Source organism: Bos indicus x Bos taurus, chromosome X (assembly GCF_003369695.1).
Source record: "Bos indicus x Bos taurus breed Angus x Brahman F1 hybrid chromosome X, Bos_hybrid_MaternalHap_v2.0, whole genome shotgun sequence".
In the NCBI taxonomy this organism is placed as follows: domain Eukaryota; kingdom Metazoa; phylum Chordata; class Mammalia; order Artiodactyla; family Bovidae; genus Bos; species Bos indicus x Bos taurus.
The window spans coordinates 37,865,332-37,889,711 of record NC_040105.1 but is presented as its reverse complement, the minus strand read 5'-3'; the positions used below and the strand labels follow the sequence as shown (position 1 = coordinate 37,889,711).

General features: G+C 41.7%; 1 protein-coding gene across 1 annotated transcript in view; it reads right to left on the bottom strand.

Moving 5' to 3' along the window:
• Positions 1-24,380, bottom strand: part of OTC (ornithine carbamoyltransferase) — a 76,301-nt gene that overhangs the window by 38,275 nt on the left and 13,646 nt on the right. The window contains exons 2-4 of the mRNA XM_027534269.1: positions 22,856-22,994; positions 20,694-20,775; positions 9,366-9,453 (exon numbers count right to left, since the gene is read on the bottom strand). Coding sequence (XP_027390070.1) covers positions 9,366-9,453; positions 20,694-20,775; positions 22,856-22,994 — 309 coding nt within the window. The remainder of the gene's footprint in view (positions 1-9,365; positions 9,454-20,693; positions 20,776-22,855; positions 22,995-24,380) is intronic.

Below are 24,380 nucleotides of genomic sequence, written 5' to 3'. Positions count from 1 at the left end.
CAGTGGTTGTATTCTCATAGGGTCGTGCCGTGCATTCTTTCCTATGTCCCTATCCTGCCTTGAATTTCTGTGTGTCCTAGCGTTGACCTAAAAAATATTAACAACCTGAAAGTTGAGAGTTATGGTTCATTCAGTGGGAATTTTTAGGACTTCAAGGCCGGGAGACTGAATCTCAAGTAACCAGGAAGAGAACTGCTCCAAGGAGCTGAGGAGCCAGGTTATATAGAAGTTTTGTTAACGAAGGGCAGGTGGTCTGAACATCTGAAGATTGTTGTTAATTAAAGAAAACTAGGTAACCTAACAAGGAATTCAGTTAACTTAATTCAAAAGGTAACCTAACTTAACTTTTCTTTGTATGGAAAGATGCAAGAGTCTGGGCTCACTGAAATCATTCCTTTCATACTCATCTCAGCTATCTGGGGCCAGTATCCTGTTCTCACATCCTGAGCTTCCTTCCTCAGGGCTCACCTAGGTAGTGGCCGCCATTCTGATGGCTGCTAGATCACAGGTATTCTCCTTCCTGAGTGCCCTTAGGGCTCACCAACGCACATTGGAGGGTTGCAGTCACTGATGACTGGGACTTCCTTGTTTACTGATATGGCAAGAAATATTCCATTTCTCACCCCTAATTTCCAGTATGTTATCAATGATGTCTCTCTCCAACCAGTTGAATAACTGATTGGCCAACAGTAGGAGGAATTTGGGGCTGTGTATAATGATACCGTTGAGAACCCTATAATCATTTAAAAATGGGCATTTCCTGTTTTTATTTTTTTATTTTTTTTTTTACACTTATTCTACTCTTCTTTTTTTTTTTTTTTTTTTTTTAATTTTTTTTTTTAATTTTATTTTATTTTTAAACTTTACATAATTGTATTAGTTTTGCCAAATATCAAAATGAATCCACCACAGGTATACATGTGTTCCCCATCCTGACCCCTCCTCCCTCCTCCCTCCCCATACCCTCCCTCTGGGTCATCCCAGTGCACTAGCCCCAAGCATCCAGTATCGTGCATCGAACCTGGACTGGCAACTCGTTTCTTACATGATATTTTACATGTTACAATGTCATTCTCCCAAATCTTCCCACCCTCTCCCTCTCCCACAGAGTCCATAAGACTGTTCTATACATCAGTGTCTCTTTTGCTGTCTCGTACACAGGGTTATTGTTACCACCTTTCTAAATTCCATATATATGCGTTAGAATACTGTATTTATGTTTTTCCTTCTGGCTTACTTCACTCTGTATAATAGGCTCCAGTTTCATCCACCTCATTAGAACTGATTCAAATGTTTTCTTTTTAATGGCTGAGTAATATTCCATTGTGTATATGTACCACAGCTTTCTTATCCATTCATCTGCTGATGGCCTGTTTTTATTTTTTATGGAAACAGGCTAAGGCCCTAGAGAAGGCATAGACTTTATCCCCAGTGTAAATTGGCCAAGGAATAAACTTGCTGACTGAATCTCCCTCTGGGATGGAGAATATTCCAGTGCTCTGATATTCTCTACCCAGGTTATAATTTTAGTTATATCAATATAAGAATGACAAGGAAACAAAATAATACCTTCAGCACACCTAGATTGGCTCCCCTCAAAGATGGAAGCACAGGGATGTTGAATGAAATTGCCATATTTTTGATGTATATGTTTTGAAGACCTCAGAGATAAATGGTTAGGGCATAATGGTATTCATAACGACCTCCTCAAAATGTGCTATAGGAATTTTAGTGTTGGGTCAGTGTAAACTGACTAGGAGACCACGAAGATGGCCAGAATTGAGTCAGGGCTTCTCCTGAGATTGAATTAGACTGTAACTTGATTCAGTGAAAAATACACGAATTTCTCCCATGTGCCTGTCCTTTAAAAGCACTATGTGATTTACCCTCATATAACTCATTGGGATACGTATTTGTACATCCATTTTACAACTGAGAAACCTAAGTCTCAGAAGCAACTGGTCCAAACCACAGGGCCAATGTGCTATGAGCTGTGACCTAAAGTCCAACCCTGCTTCGAAGCCCTTACTCTTACACTATGGCAAACTGCCTCTGAACTACATCATATTTCATGTTGTGAACAACTGGCTTTTGTTACTATTTACCCAAGGACATAAAACTGCCATGCTGCTTGGTGGCCTCTGTAAAGATTCATGGAGACATCATATTTCCTATTTAGATACAAATTTATTAGTATCCAGTTAGGTACATATTTCCCATTATGTACCAACATTTTAAAACATTTTACCAAGAAACATAAATAAGATTACCTTTTTTGGTCCTAAAATCATTACTATAAATATCTTAGGAACAGTATTCCAGCTTTTCAAAACATTCCTTTCAATATGACAATAGTTTAACTCCTACTCTTTTTTTTCACATTCCTACTCTTAAGGACCGTGTCTCATCCACAAATTCCTTTGTAACTTCCATTATTTGAACTACCAGAATGACAATGATTTGAAACCCTTCCACATTGCTGCAGGGCCATATGGATATGTGGTTGTGTAGTGGGTTGAATGTTGTTGTTCAGTTGCTAAGTCATGTCTGACTCTTTGCAGCTCCATGGACTGTAGTCTGCCAGGCTCCTCTGTCCATGTGATTTTTTCCAGGCAAGAATACTGGAGTGGGTTGCCATTTCCTTCTCCAGAGGATCTTCCCAACCCAGGGATCGAACCTGTGCCTCCTGCATTGGCAGGTGAATTCTTTACCACTGAGCCACCCCCAAGCCCAATGGATTGAATGGTGTCCCCCAGATTCATATCTACCAGGAAACTGAGAATGGGGCAGAGTTTGGAAGTAGGGTCTTTGCGAATGTTATTAGTTAAGATGAAGTCATGCTGGGGTAGGCTGGACCCTAAATCCAGTGACAGATGTTTTCCTTAGAAGAGGTGAAGAAACACAGAGATATACAGAGAAGATCAAGGTGGAATCATAGACTGGAGTGACAAGCTACAAGCCGAGCTACAAGCTGAGGAGTGCCAAAGCTTGCTGAGAGCCTCCAGAAGCTAGGAAGAGGTGAGGAAAGATTCTTCCCTAGAGCCTTCAGGGAGAACATGGCCTTGCTGGCATGTGGATTTGGGGCTTCTAGGTTCCAGGACTGGAGAAGGCAATGGCACCCCCCTCCAGTACTCTTGCCTGGAAAATCCCATGGACGGAGGAGCCTGGTAGGCTGCAGTCCATGGGGTCGCTAAGAGTCAGACACAACTGAAGTGACTTAGCAGCAGCAGCAGCAGCAACAGGAGCCTCCAGGACTGTGAGAGAATAGATCTGTGTTGTTTCTAAGCCACCAAGTTTGTGGTAATTTGTATGGCAGCCCTAGGAAACTAATACAGTGGTTTATGCTGAGTTTCCTTCCTACTGGTTTTACACTGACAGAAAACACTTTAGCAATCACTACCATAAGTAAATTACCTCTATAGGGGACTTAATTAGAGTAGAACAATGTTACATTATTTGGTTTTATATGGTGCCTTTCATACACGTTTCCTGAAGCTGTTTTACTAAGTACTGTGTTAAAGTGAAAATGACTGTGAAGCTATTGTATTATGAACCTTTCAATAGTGGACTCAGAGCATTAGGCATGAACAGCTGTCATTATGGAAGAAACAGAAAGGCTTGAAAGTGGAGTGATAATGTCCCACTGCTGTTGCTAAGTTTCATCCATTTTTAAACTTCCAAAGAGTAAGTGATCTGGAGAAGGAAATGGCAACCCACTCCAGTAGTCTTGCCTGGAGAATCCCATGGACAAAGGAGCCTGGTGGGCTACAATGCACGGGGTCACAAAGAGTTGGACACGACTGAGCGACTAACACACACAAGGTGTCATATCTAAAAAGACAAGCCCGGAGTGAAGGGAAAAATAGAACATCCAACATTGACCCTGGTAGAGCACCTGAGAATTAACAAAATCTGAAAATAACACCAGATTTGAAGCAAATGTAATGGAATACATATGTATATCTTTTGTAGCTTCTGATATGTTAGGGGTGGAAAAGAGTCACTAAGAGAGACTTTTCTAAAGAGGGAAGTGAGCAATGGTCAATTTTCACCAATGGGAGACTGACCCTACAGGGATCCACACTGAACTGAGGATCCATACTGAATCTTCAGGCTGTCTTTCCATGGGTGTAGGATACACGTCCTTACTAGTTTAGCAAAATTCAGAAGAGAAATCATGGCCCATTTGTTGGGGGGGGGGGGCAAGAGTTAACACAGCAGTCCTGAGATGGCTGTCTTTAAAAGGCCTGCTTCCTAGGTTGGTCCTTGGCTGGCATCTGGGAACTTGAACTTTGGTGGGAGGGTTTCCACCATTCCCAGAAATGATAAGGATGGCTCACTCCCTAAACTGTTTGTAAAAATACTATGGATTATGCTGAACAGAATCTTTTTGGGAGTCTAGAAGCTGGCTTCATGCTAGGCAGACGGTGCCTATGTGACCAGTCCCCAATAAAAGTCTTATGCACTCTGTGTCTAATGGGCTTCCATGAAAAATAGCATTTCACACATGTGGCCACAGCTGATTGCTGGGGGAATTAAGCATGAACTGTTGACCCCACCAGGAGAAGACCCTTGCAACCTTGTGCCTGGTCTCCCCTGGCCTTTGCCCATGTGCCTTTTCCCTTTGCTTTCTATCCTTTTTTTTTTGTAATGAATCTTAGCCATGACCATATCCTGAGTCATGCGAATCCTCCTAATGGATCATTGAACCTGGGGTTGGTCTTGGGACCCTGACATACCAGCTCCTCCACAATATCAGTCAACAGCTCCATCTGAGCACTCCCTTTCACTCCCCAGTGGTGCCCTCAGATTATACGATACTCAACTAAGACTTAGCTAAAGAGAATTCACCAATGATATATGTGTGTGTGTGTATATATATATGCTGTATATATTGGCTGTTGTTGTTCAGTCGCCCAGTCATGTCCGACTCTTTGCAACCCCATGGACTGCAGCATGCCAGGCCTCTCTGTCCCTTACCATCTCCCAAAGTTTGCCCAAGTTCTTGTCCATTGCATCAGTGATGCCATACAGCCATCTCATCCTCTGATGCCCTCTTCTCCTGCCCTCAATCTTTCCAGGCATCAGGGACTTTTCCAGTGAGTCAGCTGTATATATATTGGCTGTATCACATGGCATGCAGGGGCCTTAGTTCCCTAACCAGGGATCGAACCCGTGCCTCTGGAGTCTTGACCACTAGACGGCAAGGGAAGTCTCCTGTCCCCCTCACCCACTACATTTTGACAAGTGAACAGGTTTAATTATTGTAATCAAGTAAGAAAAGAGCAATGGGGCTTCCCTTGTGGCTCAGCGATAAAGAATCGGCTTGCAATGCAGGAGCTGCAGGAGATGCAGGTTTGACCCAGGTTGGGAAGATCCCCTGGAGCAGGGCATGGCAAGCCACTCCAGAATTCTTGCCTGCAGCATCCCATGGACAGAGGAGCCTGGCGGGCTACAGTCCAGAGGGTCACAAAGAGTCTGACGCGACTGAAGCAACCTAGCATGCATGCAAGAAAAGAGCAATACATTTTATTTTGAATGTGTATTTAGGTCTTTTACTTCTTGATCTGGTTTTTCCTTCTTTTGGTGTCTTAGACAGGACCAGCTTGTAAGGGTACATTGTTTTTTAAATTTGCAAGTTTAAACTATGTTTATTTGCTGATATAAAAACATTGCTAGCTGTCCTTCTGTTCTCCAGTGCATCAAACTTGTTCTTGCCTTAAGCTTTTGTACCAGCAGCTCTTCCTGTCTGAGATGCTTTCCCTATAGCCTTTAATACCTCGCTCTATCTTTTCAGTGAGCACTCCCCTTAACAGTCACCTCCTCAGAGAGGCCTTCCCTGACCACCCAATCTAAAGGAGCCCCCACTCTACCCACAGATCCCCCTGCTTTGACTTCATCATAGCACTTATTTCAACCCTCTATTGTATTCATGCTTTATTTTTTGTTTACTGAAAGCCTCCTCCCTCTAGAATATAATTTCCACTCGAAAAAGTATTTTGTTTGATTTGATCAGCATTTTATTCTCAGTGCTAAACCAACACCTGGAAGAAAAATCAGGCATTGGGTTAATATTTTTGAATAAATGAATAATTAAATCATTTGATTAAATAAATGACATTTTGGAAATTGCACTTAACAGTTTTCAGGACACTGGCCCAATTTGCTTTATTTTTTTTTTCTGTTGCCATATTCAGTATTTTCCCCATCAGGTTTTTTTCACCAGTGGGCAGTCACTATTTTTTTGTTCCACCAGGCCCCCAAAGCAGCCAGACAGGCAGATTAGTGAAGCAACACCGTCAATCAATGTCAGGTGTACGCTTGCCTCAATTCCAAAGGGCCAGCACTATCATTTAAACATCATCCAATCTCTTTGCATCTTACAGAGTTTAACTGCTACAAAAAGTAAGGAGGCAATTGCAATGGGTTGTACTGTGCATATTGGCAGGGTCGATGCCATTAAGATTCACTTCCTTGCTTCTCCTGTTCAATTACTTCTGTGCAAGGTGGTGGATTTCCCTTGTCTTCTTCAATTTAGATTTAGTGAATTTCTGAATCTCAGCCATATCTTGTTTGTCAGGTATTTGGGCAGATGAAGCAGTGATGGGGTGCACAAAAGAGTCAGATTTCCACAGTATCTACTCTACCCACCCCCCATTTCTGATATCTCCATCACCCATTCCAGCCTCTTATGATATTGCACTACCCTAATTTTCCTTGTACCTTAACAATTTACTCCTGTCCCTCCCTAAGTGTACCTGTCCTTGAGGTTTGCTGCTGCTGCTGCTGCTAAGTCACTTCAGTCGTGTCTGACTCTGTGTGACCCCATAGACGGCAGCCCACCAGGCTCCCCCATCCCTGGGATTCTCTAGGCAAGAACACTGGAGTGGGTTGCCATTTCCTTCTCCAATGCATGAAAGGGAAAAGTGAAAGTGAAGTCCCTCAGTTGTGTCCGACTCCCAGCGACCCCATGGACTGCAGCCTACCAGGCTCCTCTGTCCATGGGATTTTCCAGACAAGAGTACTGGAGTGGGGTGCCATTGCCTTCTCTGGTCCTTGAGGTTTCAGTTCAGTTCAGTTCAGTTGCTCAGTCGTGTCCAACTCTTTGCGACCCCATAAACCGCAGCACGCCAGGCCTCCCTGTCCATCACCAACTCCCGGAATTCACTCAGACTCACATCCATCGAGTCAGTGATACCATCCAGCCATCTCATCCTCTGTCGTCCCCTTCTCCTCCTGCCCCCAATCCCTCCCAGCATCAGAGTCTTTTCCAATGAGTCAACTCTTCGCATGAGGTGGCCAAAGTACTGGAGTTTCAGCTTCAGCATCATTCCCTCCAAAGAAATCCCAGGGCCGATCTTCAGAATGGACTGGTTGGATCTCCTTGCAGGCCAAGGGACTCTCAAGAGTCTTCTCCAACACCACAGTTCCAAAGCATCAATTCTTTGGCGTTCAGTCTGCAATTCTCCCACAATGAGATGTGCATGCTTAGTTGCTCAGTCGTGTACAACCCTTTGCAACCCCGTGAACTGTAGCCTGCCAGGCTCCTCTGTCCATCAGGATTCTCCAGGCAAGAATACTGGAGTGGGTTACCATGCCCTCCTTCAAGGGATCTTCCCAACTCAGGGATCAAACCCAAGTCTCTTATGTGTCTTGCATTGGCAGATGGGTTCTTTACCACTAGCAGAACTTGTGATTGTTTTTCCCAGGATCTGTGTAGAGCTCCTCTAATGAAGGACTTCCAGTGGCAATTGTTGTGTGGTGAGCAAGCACAGAAAAGAACATGTTTACACTCGTCCTCCGCTTTCAACCCATGCTTGGCTATTTGTCTCTTGCTTTGGAGGTCCCGCCCACTCCCCTGATTTCTGGGCCCTGACCTCTTTCTGGCTGCCGATCTGCACTTCTGCACTCCTTCACTCTCTATTGAATGCTCATCTGTTTCTCCAACCGTACCTTCTTCCAACCACTAGTTCACATGTGACACTCACTGTCATTCACTTGGTCCTATATAGAGGATCCCCACTGAAACTTCTTTCCTGGTTGTGTCCCTGGCTTCATCCCCTAACCAGCTTGTAATATTATTCTGGAACAAAGCATATTTCACTCTGGTGGAAACAGAATTATTAGGCAAATAGAATTCTAACCAGTGACAGCATATTTAGAAGAAAAACTCTTTTATGTTTATTTATTCTTCTTGTCCCTTGCATCCAGAAGATGAACACAACACGGCTTAATACTAACACTGTCTCATCTTAAATAACATAACTAAAAGTTTTAAAGATGAGTTATTTCAAATCTCTTCAGCAATTCAAATGAGGTGGATTCTTTAGTACATACTAGGGTATCGGCCATAAAAAGCAGGCAGTGTCTGCAGGGAGTTGCTTTATGACATATTGTTTTCAGAAAATAATCATTAGTCTTTGATATCAAGTGTGAGATATTTAAACACAGACATTTGCTCTGTATTTCTCTATCAGGCATGATACAATGGTGAGAGCACTGCATGGGAAGTCAGAGGACCTATGTTTCAGTCTCTAATTATAGTATAGTGATTCAGAGCCTTTTCTCACCTCTACTTTCATCCAGGTAGGGCTGAGCTACTTAGGAGTTGCTGATAGAATGTGAGTGGAAGTGATTGTGCTGCTTCCCTGCTAAGGTGGCTTTGAAGTGAGCATCCTGTCCCCAGGCACTCTTCCCTAGCACCTGGCTGGATGTTGACACCTAGGATAACCTTGGAGGCCACATGTTGAAGATAGCAGAGCCATTTTCATCCCCAGTCCCTAAATGGCCACATAAACAATCACTCCTTCTGTCTTATCAATCAGGAACATTTGCACTATGTTAAGCTTCTGACATTTTGAGATTTTTGTCTTATAGTAGCTAGTATGTCCCTAATAAAGTTGTTTCCCTTCTTTATGCCAATCTGTTTGGGTTTTTATAAGGATTAAATGAGTCAGAACAATGCCTTACACATAATAAATGTCCAATAAATGTTAGCCCTCAATATTACTTCCTGCTCTGATGCTAGCAGGTTATGGGTCATTGAACATGTCAATTTTCCTGGCCTTCCATTTCTTCAGCTGAAAAACATAAGAGTCATGCTTGATGACTAAATCTCCTGGAGTTTGAAATTCTATAATCAGAAGCCTCTTCAAATTGCTAAGAAAAAAAAAAAATTAACCCAAGGAAAGTGGCCAGAAGATGAGAGAAATTCATTCAGGACATCAGGTAAAAAGGTAAAGAACAAAAACAGAACAGTCCAAAGGATGCTGAGAGGGAAAACCGCTAGTTAAAGCGAAGCATATTTTCTTTTTAAGATGTATCCATAAATTGTGAAATAAGCTTCCAAGAGAAGATTTACAAACCGGGCTGTATCTGTGAGACTTTCATTCACACCCAAATGAATATCGTCCGTAGTAAGAAAACAAGGGTGTCCTCCCAGAAGTGCAAAGCCTGCAGTAAAAGAGAGAGAAGAAAGGCTTTTTGAAAAAAAAGAATTAAAGTAGCAAACAAAATCATGAGGTCTCAGCACCATCTTAATTGAAAAGTCAAAATCTTTCAATCTCATCAGCCTCTCTAATAGGGAATTCCCAGGGAAAGCAAAATGAGGAGCTGAGAGAAGTATATGAGATTTTCTGTACTAGCACTTAACTCTCCTTCAGATGTGTGACCATCTCTCCACCATCTTTTCAGAACTGTGTGATTATGGGCCATTGTTCCTTTCTGGAGGCTATATCTCATTTTTAATCTTAAAATATATAAGTGATGTCCACCAGGAAAATGGGAACATCAACTGTAGTGTGGGATGTCATGGATGGCAATGGAACACTGCTCAGTAATTAAAAGAAATGAACTGTACACACAACATGGATGAATCTCACAAACATTATGCTGAATGAAAGAAGCTAGACGCAAAAGAGTACATAATGTATAATTCCATTCATATGAAGTTCTACAATGGGTGAAACAAACATAGAGTGGCTGAAATTAAAATACTTGTTGCTTCTGGAGAGGGTGATTGGCTGGGAAAGAGCATTGGTGAACTTTCTGGGGTAACAGAAGTACGTTATACCTTGACAGACATGGTAAGGTTACATACCAATACATGGGTATATGTATTCTTCAATACTTACTGAATTGCACACACTTAAGATCTGTGCATTTCCTATATATACATTATACCTTTTTAAAAAATTGAAAATAAAGTGAGCATTGAAATGGCAGTTTCAGTTCTCTAAAAATCAGCAAGATCGAACTTCTCTGATGGTCCAGTTGTTCAGAATCCATCTGCCAATGCAGAGGACATGATTTCAATCCCTGGTCTGGGAAGATCCCACACGCTGTGAGGCAACTAAGCCCATGCACCACAACTACTAAGCCTGCACTTTAGAGCCCGTGAGCCGCAACTGCTGAAGCCCATGTACCTAGAGCCTGTGCTCTGCAGCAAGAGAAGCCACCACACTGGAGAGTAGTGGTGAGTACTGTGGCTACTGTGATGGCTCTCTGTGCATCACAGCTGGAGAGTAGCCCCCACTTTCTGCCACTAGAGAAGAGCCTTTATGGAGCAATGAAGACCTAGCCCAGCCAAAAGTAAATAAAATTTCAAAAGTTAGTGAGATCAAAGGTCATTCAACCGTTTTATTTATCCTCCAACCAAGACAGAGTTAAGCACCACTTACATATTACCCTCGCCACTTTTCAACCCTCCATGGAATGTGAGATTACTGCAGACATCTAAGCAGATGAAGCTGGCTCCTTTCCCACCCTCATAGCACATCCCATTGGTCTGGGAGGATGACAGACAGGGGTCTGCCTCAAGCCATAGCTAAACTCTGTCGGAACAAGGAGAACCCTTTTATCACACACCCTGGGGCAAAATTATGGGAAATGATGACATCCAATCAGAACTTTACTCTATCATCTGAGAAAGGTTCAATAGGCAGGCTTTCTTAGATATATATACATACACAATGTAAAGGTATAATTACAAGATAGAGACTTGTCTGAGGGAGTTTGCAAACATTACTTTTTCCCTCCTTGGAAACATTACTTTTCTACCTAACTTGTCTTTTGGGAAATATGCAACAGTCACAATATTCTAATCCTACCTGTTTCCTGTGAGAAAGAGAGAAATCATTAATTGCATGGTGAATTGTGTTGTAAGAAGTATTAGACCTATGAACAGAAACTCAACCTGAAGTCTCATGAAAAAACCCAGTGAAGCCTTTAACACATGTTTTGGTTTTTTTTTTTTTTTTGCATTCCACAGTGAATTTTTTTTTAATTTTAGAAAGAACATTCAAACTACTGCACAATTGCACTCATCTCACACACTAGCAAAGTAATGCTCAAAATTCTCCAAGCTAGGCTTCAACAATACATGAACTGAAAACTTCCAGATGTTCAAGCTGGATTTAGAAAAGGCAGAGGAACCAGAGATCAAATTGCCAACATCCATTCGATCATAGACAAAGCAAGAGAGTTCCAGAAAAACATCTACTTCTGCTTTATTGACTACACCAAAGCCTTTGACTGTGTTGATCACAACAAACTAGAAAATTCTTCAAGAGATGGGACAACCAGACCACCTTACCTGCCTCCTGAGAAATCTGTATGCAGATCAAGAAGGAACAGTTAGAACCGGACATGGAACAAAGGACTGGTTCCAAATTGGGAAAGGAGTACGTCAAGGCTGTATATTGTCACTTTGCTTATTTAAATTATATGCAGAGTACATTATGCAAAATGCCAGGCTGGATGAAACACAAGCTGGAATCAAGATTGCTGGGAGAAATATCAATAACCTCAGATATACAGATGATCCCACCCTTATGGCAGAAAGCAAAGAGGAACTAAAGAGCCTCTTGATGAGAGTGAAAGAGGAGAGTGAAAAAGCTGGCCTAAAACTCAACATTCAAAAAACTAAGATCATGGCATCTAGTCCCATCACTTCATGGCAAATAGATGGGGAAACAATGGAAACAGTGACAGACTTTATTTTGGGAGGGCTCCAAATTCACTGCAGATGGTGACTGCAGCCATGAAATTAAAAGATGCATGGTCCTTGGAAGAAAAGCTATGACCAACCTAGACAGCATATTAAAAAGCAAAAAGCAGAGACATTGCTTTGCTGACAAAGGTTCGTCTAGTCAAAGCTATGGTTTTTCTAGCAGTCATGTACAGATGTGAGAGGTGGACCATAAAGAAAGCTGAGTGCCAAAGAATTGATGCTTTTGAACTGTGGTGTTGGAGAAGACTCTTGCGAGTCCCTCGGACTGCAAGGAGATCAAACCAGTCAATACTAAAGGAAATCAGTTCTGAATATTCTCTGGAAGGACTGATGCTGATGCTGAAGCTGAAGCACCAATACTTTGGCCACCTGATGTGAAGAACTGACTCATTGGGAAAGAACCTGATTCTGGGCAAGATTGAAGGCAGGAGGAAAAGGGGACAATAAGAGGATGAGATGGCTGGATGGCATCATTGACTTGATGGACATAAGTTGGAGCAATCTCCAGGAGTTGGTGATAGACAGGGAAGCCTGTTGTGCTGCAGTCCATGGGACCACAAAAAGTCGGACATGACTTGAGTGACTGAACTGACTGACTTCTAGGTATCTCTGTCACATCTCACTCCCATACTCCAAACTAATACCCAGTGGCCTCTTCATCATCTTTGCTGTGTGTCTAATAGACATCCCAAACTCCACACTTCTAAAACACTTCATCTCCATCCTGCCTGATTGGCTCTATCCTGCTCCATCCTGCTGACAGTTGCTCAGATGGAAACCTTGAAGTCATCCTTCACACCTCTCTTTTACCCAATACATCAGGAATCTTGTTGACTCTCCCTTCAAAATATTTCCCGAATCTAGCCCTCTTATCTGGCCCAAATCTGCCATCACCATGGCCCCAGCCTCTATATACTGTACCTACCTGTTGACAGCTTTCACTGCTTCTATCTTATTTCCACCCCCGAAAAGTGAAAGTGAAAGTCTATCAGTCATGTCTGACTCTTTGCGACCCCATGGACTGTATAGTCCATGGAATTCTCCACCCCTAGTGCCCCGGTTCGGAGAAGGCAATGGCACCCCACTCCAGTACTCTTGCCTGGAAAATCCTATGGACGGAGGAGCCTGGTAGGCTGCAGTCCATGGGGTCGCTAAGAGTCAGACTCAACTGAGCGACTTCACTTTCACTTTTCACTTTCATGCATTGGAGAAGGAAATGGCAACCCACTCCAGTGTTCTTGCCTGGAGAATCCCAGGGACAGGGGAGCCCGGTAAGCTGCCATCTATGGGGTCACACAGAGTCGGACACGACTGAAGTGACTTAGCAGCAGCAGCAGCAGTGCCCCGGTTTATTCTCAACAGAGCAGAGAGATCCATTTAAAATGGAAGTTAGGAGCATCCCTTGTGGTCCAATGGTTAAGACTCCTCACTTCCAATGCAAGAAGCATGGGTCTGATCCCTGTTTGGGTAACTAAGAGCTCATATGCTGAACTAAGGCCTCACATGCTATGTGGCATGGCCAAGAAAATAAATCTTCTTTTTAATTTAATAAATAAAATGCAAGTTAGACCACGTTCCTCCTCTGTTCAAAACCTTCCAAAGATTCCCCTGTTTACTCAGAGTAAAAGGCAAAGTCCAAATAAAAGGACACATATTTTTCCCTCACTTGCAGGCAGTCTTGTCTTTGTTGAGAGCACTGATCACCATCCACCATGATACATCATTCACTTACAATTTATTATGTCTCTTGTTTATTATCTGCATACCAACTAGAATCTCAGCTCCATGAAGGCAGGGATTTTCCTATCTTTTATTCACTGATATGTTATAACCAAGCAGAACCCTTAAGGGGCCTTCAGGGAAAGGCCTTCCCCTGTATGCTCTGCTTTAGCTCCTCTCTGAAGTACCTAGGTATTGGTATTTGATGCACATTTCCTGAGTTGTTTTGGAGATGTAAAAAGTCATCCTCTCTCCAACAAAAGTAAGGTGTTAAGTACTTGAAGACCTTGAATACAAAGCCACAGGCCTCCTGGAGCCTAAAGGTTGATAAAGCTTGTGACATCTCCCTGCTCCCTCACCATCAGCCAGTCAGAGAACCCTGAACAAGCTGATCTCAGACCTAGTGACCCCCGCTTCCACACCTGGCTTTTAAAAATGCTTTGCTGAAACCCTTCTGGGACCTCGGGGCGTTTAGGGCATCATCCACCTTTCTCCTTGCATGGTTCTGCAATAAACCTTTCCCTGTTCCAAACTCTGACCTTTCAGTTTGTTTGGCTCACTGCATTGGGCACACAAACTTGCATTAACAATATTAGTCTCAAGAACCTAGAATAAATATGGGTACATAGTAAGTGGCTTCCCTGGTGGCTCAGATGAAGAATCAATCTGCGATGGGGGAGACCTGGGTTCGATCCCTAGTTTGAGAAGATCCCCTGGAAAAGGTTAATGACAACCCACTCCAGTGTTCTTGCCTGGAGAATCCCATGGACAGAGGAGCCTGGCGGGTGGCAAAGAGCTGGACACTACTGAGCAGCTAACATTTTCAGTTTTATCTTTCACATAGTAAGTATTCAACACAAACTTGTTGAACAAATGTAGGAAGGATTTTGACTCTGGGGAGAGAACCCATTCTTCTTACTTGCAAACATCTCCTAATTTTGTTAATGGACTTTTCTATTATCTGTTAAGTGAGCTAATAGGATTTTGTGATGATTATAATTATGAATCACTCTTGAGCACTTAATCTGTTTCTAAACAAGGGAAATCACCTAAACAAATATGAATACTGCATATTCATCAAGAAAGTATTTATTATGCCCCTACTATGTGCCTGGCATAGGGAAATGCCACTGAGGGTTGGGGGCTGTGGAGGAAGGTTTCAAGCAGTTTAAGACCTCCTGGCTGGTCTACTTGAAGTCATACTCTTACTTTGACTAGAAGTCATTTTGCTAACAATCCAGGTTTAGTTTGTTGTGTTTTCATTTTTTTCTTTGTGCTATAAAGAAGATTCACATCAAATCTGGACTTAGCCAATAGGGGTAGGAAGAAAGGTTACAGAAAGTGTTAGGAAATAGCAGCGGAAGCTCTGACGGAAAAATGTAGCCTGCCATATCAGCAAGCAAAGGATGCTGTGGCTGTCAAGCCATCAGCCACTACCACTGCCCCAAGTGTGAGCCCTGAGGAAACTCAGGATGAAGACAAAAAGGCTGCCCACTCCCAAGCCCTCAGCCACTGCAGCCACCCCAACAGTGCACCCTGAGGGGACTCGGGATGGGAAAGAACAGGATGAGTGCTCAGTCACTTCAGTCCCATCGACTCTTTGTGACCCCATGTGCTGTAGCCCGCCAGGCTTCTCTGTCCATGGGAATTCTCCAGGCAAGAATACTGGAATGGGTTGCCATGCCCTCTTCCAAGGGATCTTCCCAACCAAGGGATCAAACCTGTGTCTCTTGTGTCTCCTGCATTGCAGGTGGGTTCTTTACCCAATGAGCCACCATAAAAAGCCTAAGAACAGGATACTGGTGCTGGATAGCTAAGATGCATATCAAAGGAATGATTTCCATGAGCCCAGACTCTTGTAATACATAGAAAAGCTCTTCCAATACATAGAAAAAAACTAAATTCATTAACTTGGGATGTCTGGTTTCTTTCATTAATGGTAATCGTTCAATGTTCCAACGACCTGGTTTTAAGTTCAGAATTCCTATGTATCCTGGCTGTTCCCTGACCTCTTCTGAGCAGTCCCTCAGAGCTAACTGAGAGACAGCTTCCCGGGCTTCAGTTCTCCACAAGTCCACTGAATAAAATATAATTCTCAACTTTCAGTTTGTTGAATGTTTTTTCAGTTGACAAAGCCTTCAGCAGTTCTTGAAGGAGATAAGATGGGAAGCCATTGCCTCCAAAAAGGAATTACCTCTGCAATTTTTGGTCACCCATCAGAAAGAAGCCTCAGACCCTAGTCCAAAAGCACAAGTCAAGCATTTGCTCATTTATCTGACCTGGATGGAATTAAGTGCTTCAGTGGTGCTAGTGGTAAGCAACATGCCTGACAATGCAGGAGACAGGAGACGCAGGTTCAGTCCCTAGGTCGGGAAGATCCCCTGGAGGAGGAAATGGCAACCCAGTCCAGTATTCTCGCCTGGGAAATCCCACAGACAGAGGAGCCTGGCAGGTTACAGTCCATGGGGTCACAAAGAGTGGGACACAACTGAGCATGCCTTAGCATGCAGCATGCTTATGGAAGATGTCAGACATTCTGAGAAGCCACCAGGAGCTGCCATTGCTGAGGAGAGGAGGGCAGAGGGACAGATCTCTATTTTCTCTTCACTCTTCATCCAGAGGAAGTTTGTTTTTATCTCTTTCATTTGTGCATACATATCAGATATTTTTGAACAAAGGATTTTATCTGTTAATATCTAAATTTCTGTCTGAGAAAATAAAAGTCCATCTTACTTTGGTCTTTCTTTTCTTCAGGGATCCCTGCAAGCTTTGGAAGAAGGGGTATAAATAGAATTCACGTAGCAAATGTGAGGGCTCCAAGGGTTCTTGCTGGTAGAGATAAGGCAACTGTTGCCCTCTCTGTGCTTTACTTTCATACCCATGGCATAGTATCATGGTTTCTATATTGCCACCTTGCAAAATGACGAATTTGAAAGAGCTTGGAAAGCACAACCTTGAAAGTCAAATACCAGTGTTAAATAATGAAAAGAACCATCTCTTAGGATGCCCTGTGCATTTTTCCATCCAATACTGCGCTTACCGAGATTAATAAATGTATCCATCTATCTGCTCAATTAATTTGCAATGAAGGAGTATAATCATCAGTAGTCACACAGGAGAATTGTCTGGTTTGCCAGGCTGGCATACACAAAAAGTGAGTGAGGAATGAATGAGCTACAGCTACATGCAGCGACATTGATACAGCTCCCAAACATAATGCTGAGCAAAAGAAGCCAGACAAAAAAGAACAGGTACTGAATGACTCCATTTCTATAAAGTTCAAAAACAGCTAAACTAATCTGTGAGGTTAGAAGCCACGATAATGATTACCCTTGAGGGGTGGGGCAGAGAGTAGTAAATGGAAGGCGATACAAGGGAGAACTTCTGGGTGCTATTCACATTGTTTCTCTATCTGGGTATTAGTTACAAGGATGTATAACAATTCATTGAACTGTGTAATTAATGATTTGTGCATTTTTCTGTATGTGTCTTACATTTTAATAAAAATATTACATGAGTAATAAATATGGCTTGATTTGGGTGGAGAATTTTATTTTGTCTCCTAAGATAATACTAGGGAAACCTCAGTGGCTCAGACAGTAAAGAATCTGCCCACAATGCAGGAGACCCAGGTTTGATCCCTGGGTCAGGAGGATCCCCTGGAGGAGGGCATGGCAACCCACTCCAGTATTCTTGTCTGGGAAATCCATGGACAGAGGAGCCATGGCAGGCTACAGTCCATCATGTCACAAAGAGTCAGATAAGACTGACCAACTAACAAGCTAATACTGCTGTATCGTTGCAACTCAGGTTTGGGATGGAATCCTCAAGGACTGTCCAGTGAGGATCACCACATCCCAGAGGCTGGCACAAATCTGGGGTAGAAATAGTTTTAATTACATCCTATTTTCATTCTAAATACCAGGGTAATAGGTTTGATGAAAAATTGTGCCAACAGACAACTATTAAGATGCACATATACATAATAGAAATGTACTGTCATGTTTTGGGTTGAGGTTTACCATTTCTATATGCATTGAAATTAGCTGCTTACTCTGATTCTCCTACTATTGAGTTTGGCAGGATGCCATCTCAATGAAACCCATGGGTATTTATTGAAGATCATGATGAATACTCTGAACCATAACTTTTATGGTCATATGTTCCTTTTCTCATGTATTTGTTGTTTGTAATTTTGTGCAGATTTCTATAAAGAGCACTTCTTTATAGAAAATCATCATTTAACAAAATGCTTAATGCCACCTGTAGAAACAATTTTGCTGGAATAAAACATGACTAACACATGCTCAAATTAAATTAGACATTTAAAAATATGTTTAATAATAGCTTCTAATCCTGGGTCTGCCGTTTATTAGCTATATGTCTGCGGGCCTTTTGCCTAACCTATTTTAGCCTATTTTCCTCAGTGGTCTCACCCTCACGGAGTTGTCCTGAGGATTAAGTGAGATAATCCATGTAATTAATGTAGAGCACTTAGTGTAGGGTCTGTGCCCAAAAGCTTATTAAATCTTCACTCTTGGTTTTATTAGTAGCTTATCTACCACATGACATGTGCATGGTAAAACTGATCACTTATTCAGGGATATGTGAAATTAAATGTAACATTTGAACAGAGAAACATGGTAGACAACATCAACAACTAAGAAAAAATAATAATTTGAGAAAAACTTAACATTGAGAAAATTGTATGTATTTAATCAATTCTTTGATGGCTTCAGAAAAGAATACCTCTCTTAAGTACTAATGATTTTTAAGAATGATAACCAGTGTTGAAAAGGAGCAGAATTTCAGAACTACTGACTGGTTTATGCAATATTCATTTTTCCATTGCTGGACATCAGATGTCAATGTGACCTTTTAAAGGACCCAGCTTTAAAGAACAAACTGTTCTCATCAGTTTTCTTCCTAGGACTTTAAAGATTAGGTGACACCTTATATGTTTCCTTTCTTCCTCCTTCCTTCTCTCAATGGGCAAGGGGAGTGCATTAACAATAACAGTAAACTTGAGATCTGAACCCTGGTGCTATTTGTATTAATTGCATGAACTTAGCAAGTCACTTGATCCCTCTGGACTCCATTTTGTTATGTATTTGAGATACCTCATTACCGGTCCTTACAATGCAAGAACTGCATGAAGTGGTTGTTTGCTTCTGAGCCCTAGAAAGTTCTGAGGCTTGTAAGTAGGATAAGATACACAAAGAATCAACCAATATGTTTTCGTCTGTGGTACCTTTTCCTCAATCCTATCCATTTGCCCTTTGGGGCAGTCATGTTATTGATTCAAGGGAGGTCTGATGGAGTAGAAATGCAAAGAGAAAAAAGAGGTGATGAATTTCAAAATAGGTTTTTTGAAACTCATTACAACAATCATAATTTGAGAAAAAAGATATTTTGAGTGTCAATAGCTAGGATTTCAAGTACAAACAACAGACTTGAAAGAATGCATGGTAGTTAAAGCCAGTTTTTCCTCCTTTATCACCTGGGAACTGGAAGGGAAGAAGATGAAGAGCAAGAGCAAAAAAGCAACAGAAACACACCCGTGGACCTTTGACACTGTACTTTGCTGTCTGTCCCCCAGGCCACGTACTGAAGGGTGGGAAGCATAGTGGAAATTTCAGATGAGTTTGGGGGACACCAGAGATGAGAACATCTGTCTCTTTTAAGACAGAGTTCAAGGAAGGGGCAAATATTCTAGAACTCCCTGGCACCCAGAAAGAGGAAGGAACAATAGAGAGAGTCTTGCAATATCTCTGTGCCCACTGTGGCATGGAGAGCTGACAAGAGCTTGAGAGTATAACCAAGCAGGACCCTATAGGATCTTCTCAGGGACAGACCTTCCCCCATATCCTCTGTTCAGCTCATCTCTAAGACATCTAGATAATAGTATTTGGTGTAATAAATTCTCAGAGTTGTTTATCTAATATGAAAAATCCCACCAAATGGAAGATGTTAACTACTTGATGACTCTGATCACCTAGCCCCAGGCCTCCTGGACTCTAAGGACTGATAATGTTAACCCCTGTGACACTACCCTTCTAACTCCCCATCAGCCAATCATTGTGCACAAACTGATCAAATACCTGCAACCCCCACCCGCACCCCCTCACCTGGCTTTTAAAAATGATTTATCGAAAATCTTCAGGAAGCTCAAGTCGTTTCAAGGCTTGAGCCACCTTGTCTCCTTGCATGGCTTTGCAGTAAACCTTTCTCTGCTCCAAACTCCAACATTTCAGGTTGTTTGGTCTCACTGGAAGTCAGGCACACAAACTTGTGTCAACAAGCGAGCCAAACCAAGAGCTATCTCAGATCTTGTGATCAGAGTAAAACAAACTCCTCCACAGTGAATGGGAGCCAGTCAAGGTCCAGTAGGGATACAGAAGTCCCAGCAGATTCCAACACAGACATTTGATGATGATGTCCTGATGATCAAAGACCAGATCCCTATAGCCCTAGATGCCTTGACATTGAGATTCTCTCTAGGACTTAACCATGACTGTGGGGAAAGTGTGAAGAGACCCTAAACTGACAAAGTAAACGATGAAATGACAGGATTTGGATTGCAGAGATTGTTTCCATCATCCAGCAGAATTGATATAAACAAGGAAAAGCTCTTTACACATTAGAAAAATGCACATTTCTTGCTCACGTTGAATTGAAAGCCTGAGAATTTATGACCACTAATATTCTGTACTGAACATGAATTATTTGAGATGTCTACTCAAGTCCTCATGGAATTCCTACAGATGAGGCTCATCTTCCTGCTTGCAGCTGCTGTGAGAATCAGAAAGAACATTCAGAGGCTCCCATTGCTACTCTTGGTGACATTGTTTTCCCTTTGTTGTTGCCAAAGAGACAGATAAATCCCACCACTGGGCTCCTCCTCCCAGGTCCTCACCCGTTGGCCCCCTCTTCAACACAAGCCCAAGTTTGTCTGTGAACTCACCTGTTTCTGTGGACAATCTTGTTCGAGTACTTCTTTTTTCAAAAATCATGCCTAAGGACTTCCCTTGCAGTAAAGGCAAATACTGAAAGTCAAGGATAATAATACAATTAAACTAATTAAAATGAAATATACATTTTATACCTACTAGTAAGGATTATATTTTAAGATTTAGTCTTTACATTATCAGAAACTGTAGAATAATTAACACTGCTCCCAAATAAGCATTCATATGTTATTTACAAAGTGAATTTAAAGAGTTTATTTCCTGTTGTATACAAATAGGGGAAGGAAAGAGGAACCCCACAGCTTATTGACATGTAATGAGAAAGTAATATTAGTTGTTCTGGGTTCAACCTGAACACTTGTTCCAAAATGTATTGATATTTCATACTTGAACCATCTTTTTACTTAAATCTGTGGAAATGTTAGAGGGAAGAACTGACTCCATGTTGGATCTGTTTCTTTTACTTTAACATTTGCTACCAGTTGCTTTTGTTCAGTAAAAAGATACTGTCCATATATAATGGGCTGCCTTGGTGAAACCTGCTCATCTTCCTGAATGTTAAACCAAAATGCCTTTGTTCAGGACCCTGTCCACCTGTGGATGGCTACAGGAAGGAAGAAATTAACATATCCTATCCCTAAATCTGGCCATTCCAGGACATATTTGCAAGATTAATGTCCTTTTTACTTTACTTCCTCACCTCCCCCATCTCTGTTCTATAGAAGAGCCTGGCATCCAGACCCTGATAAGATGGCTATTTTGAGATATTAGTCTGCAGTCTTCTTGGTCAGCCAGCTTTCCGAATAAAGTTGTATTCCTTTCCTCAACCCTTGTCTCTCACATTCATTGGCCTATCATGAGGCAAGCAGAGCAAGCTTAGACTCAGTAAAAGAAACTTCTACCAATGTTCAATGACTTCAAAGATGCTTGTTTGGGAAGTGTCTTCTCAGCTAGGAACATACTTCTCTGTCACAACATGGGGCACTCAGACTCCTAAAGATGACACCCCAGAGTTTCAAATACACTTTCATCGTGCATCCTTGGGAGAGTGCAAAGGCTTTATTTCTAGAAGTCACGTGGAAACAATCTGAGTTTGGGTGTGGGGTGGGGCTCTTTCTCCTTCCTCTGCTATAGATGGAATTCCTGATAGGATGAGTTCTAGAACAAATAGATTCCTGCCAGCTAACCTTCCTCACCACAAAGTGTGTAAAACAAAAGCCTGGGGTCTCGAGGTGAGGGGCTTTTCTCCTTATTTCAAGGTCTTCGATAGGAACCGATAGCATTTGGAGTCACACCTGTTTTTGGTTCATTCATAGGAACTTGGAGAGTTTGTGAGCTAGATAAGAGAATCAAGGTTGTGTACAACTTTCTCAACCTGAAACCAGCTATTTCAAATGCTTTTGAACAAGCTTGGAATATGAAAACACTTTCACAGTTAAGCAGTCTAAATGAAGCTGCTACATTGTGTTTCAAACATAAATTGCTCAAAATGCAGAATAATGCTTCTAGCTAAGCACCATATCCCATTTCTTCTCCTACTTGGTTACCTTTTAATTGGTTCTTTGCTAATCTAAATTTTTAACACCGTCACATCATCCTGAATTTTTTGAAATTATCCTAATGATGAAATATCTGATCTTCATCCACCACTGAAATTTGTTGCTAGGAAAAAAAATATATCATCCTTATTTTAAATCTGTTACAAAACAGAAAAGAAGGTAAGGATAAAAATAAAATCATTCCAGAGAAATGATTCCTTAGGTTCTGATTCAGTTAATAATGACTTTCAACATTTCACATGAAAGAAATGCAATGACTTGCCATTGAATAACTGATTTTTATGCTTTTTGTATGCCTGTGCACTCAGTGATAATCAATTACCTTGCCTGTGTGATTTCATTACTTAGCTACTGTTTAGGAATTTTAATGTATTTTCTTTTTCCCCTTTCTTTGTAAAGGCTGTCTTTCAAAAGGCTGATTGGAACTTCCCTGATTGTCCAGTAGTTAAGAATCCATGCTTCCATTGCAGGGGGTATGGGTTTGATCCCTGGTCAGGAAACTAAGATCCCTCATGCCATGCCATGCAGCCAATAGAAAGAAAAAAAAAAAAAAAAGACTGATTGGTAACAGTGGAAGGTAATATGGAAATACCACATACCTCTCCTTTCTGTTTTATCCTGAATTTCAGATCTGCTGATAGCCATAGCATATACTTAATTTCTTCCCCTGTAAAGTTCTTTAGAGTGAGGAGGTCACGGCCCTTCAGCTGTACTTTATCCTGTAGTGGTTGCCCACATCTATGAAAAAGAAAAAGAAAAATATATATTTAAGAAAACAAAACCCATGTCCTATGGTAATTCATTGTTTAATTTTTGAAACAAAATATAGCAAGTCACGTGTAAACTCGTGTCTCTGCAAAGTGCTAATGCTTTCAAATTGATATGGCTGTGGTTTACATTTGAGATATCCAATTTTTTGAATGTTGAGAGAAAAGAAAAACTTGAGGAAAGAGGTTGAATTCTGCGCTGAAAATAATCATAAGTGGCTTTGTTACTTCATAGTTAGTCAAGTTACCCAAACTCTCTGCACTTAAATTTCTCACCTAGAAAATGAGTATAAGAAGCTTATAGAGTTGTTGTGAGGATGAAATTATTCGATATATGGAAATCAGATAGTGTCTGGCATATAATAAGTATTTGATAAATTTTAGCTAGTACTATTGAAATCATTGTTGTTTAGTCGCTAAGTTGAGTCTGACTCTTTGCAACCCCGTGGACTGTAGCCCGCCAGGCTCCTCTGTCCATGGGATTTCCCAGGCAAGAATACTGGAGTGGGTTCCAATTTCCTTCTCCAGGGGACCATCCCGACCCAGGGATGGAACCCAAGTCTCCTGCAATGGCAGGTGGATTCTTTACCACTGAGTCACCAGGGAAGCCCCGTAATTGAAATCATTAGATGGTACAAATAGAATATGTATGTACATACAAGAGAAAACAATTTCATTCATTTTCCTCTACTGCCTTTCAAATCTATCCTTGAAGAATTGTTCTTTGTTGTCCCCGGTCAGCTACAGTGGACCCTGTGGCTTTTCTAGTAACTTTCAGGGAAAGAAAAAGTTCTCTGCTAACTTTACTCCCTCAAAGAGTCTTGGTTAAAGAATGTATAATAATAATGATAATTTTTTTGACTTTAAGAAATGTACTGCAGGTTAATACCCTTTTCCTTCCAGCTCATGCCTAATTTAAGCTGGCCTCCTCCACAGGGGAAGGAGAACCATGAACTGTTTTCTCTGTTTCCTTACCTTTAGTTCCTCCAAGTAAAGTCAAAGGAAGGTGGGGAGTTAAGGGCCAGGCAAAGTCTGGTTCTGTTCTAAGAATCTAGCATTGGTATAGGTGTTTGAGGCTGATTCTTTTCTGGGGTACTTTTGAGGGTCCATGGAAGAAGTCTCTCGTCACTGGGAATTTCTCATAGCAGTTCTTGATGGCGGAAACATATCCAAACTCTTTTTGCTGAGATCTCCCCAACCTGGGTGCTTCAGGAAGTCTTTTGGTCATAATGTGACACAGCACCATGATAGGTCTCTTTCTTCATCCATATTGGTTCTTGGGAAACCCTGCATGTTCTTTGCTCTGACTAGAGTTGAGTCCGTCCCAGCATAGACTCTTGTTCTGCCATCAAAATAG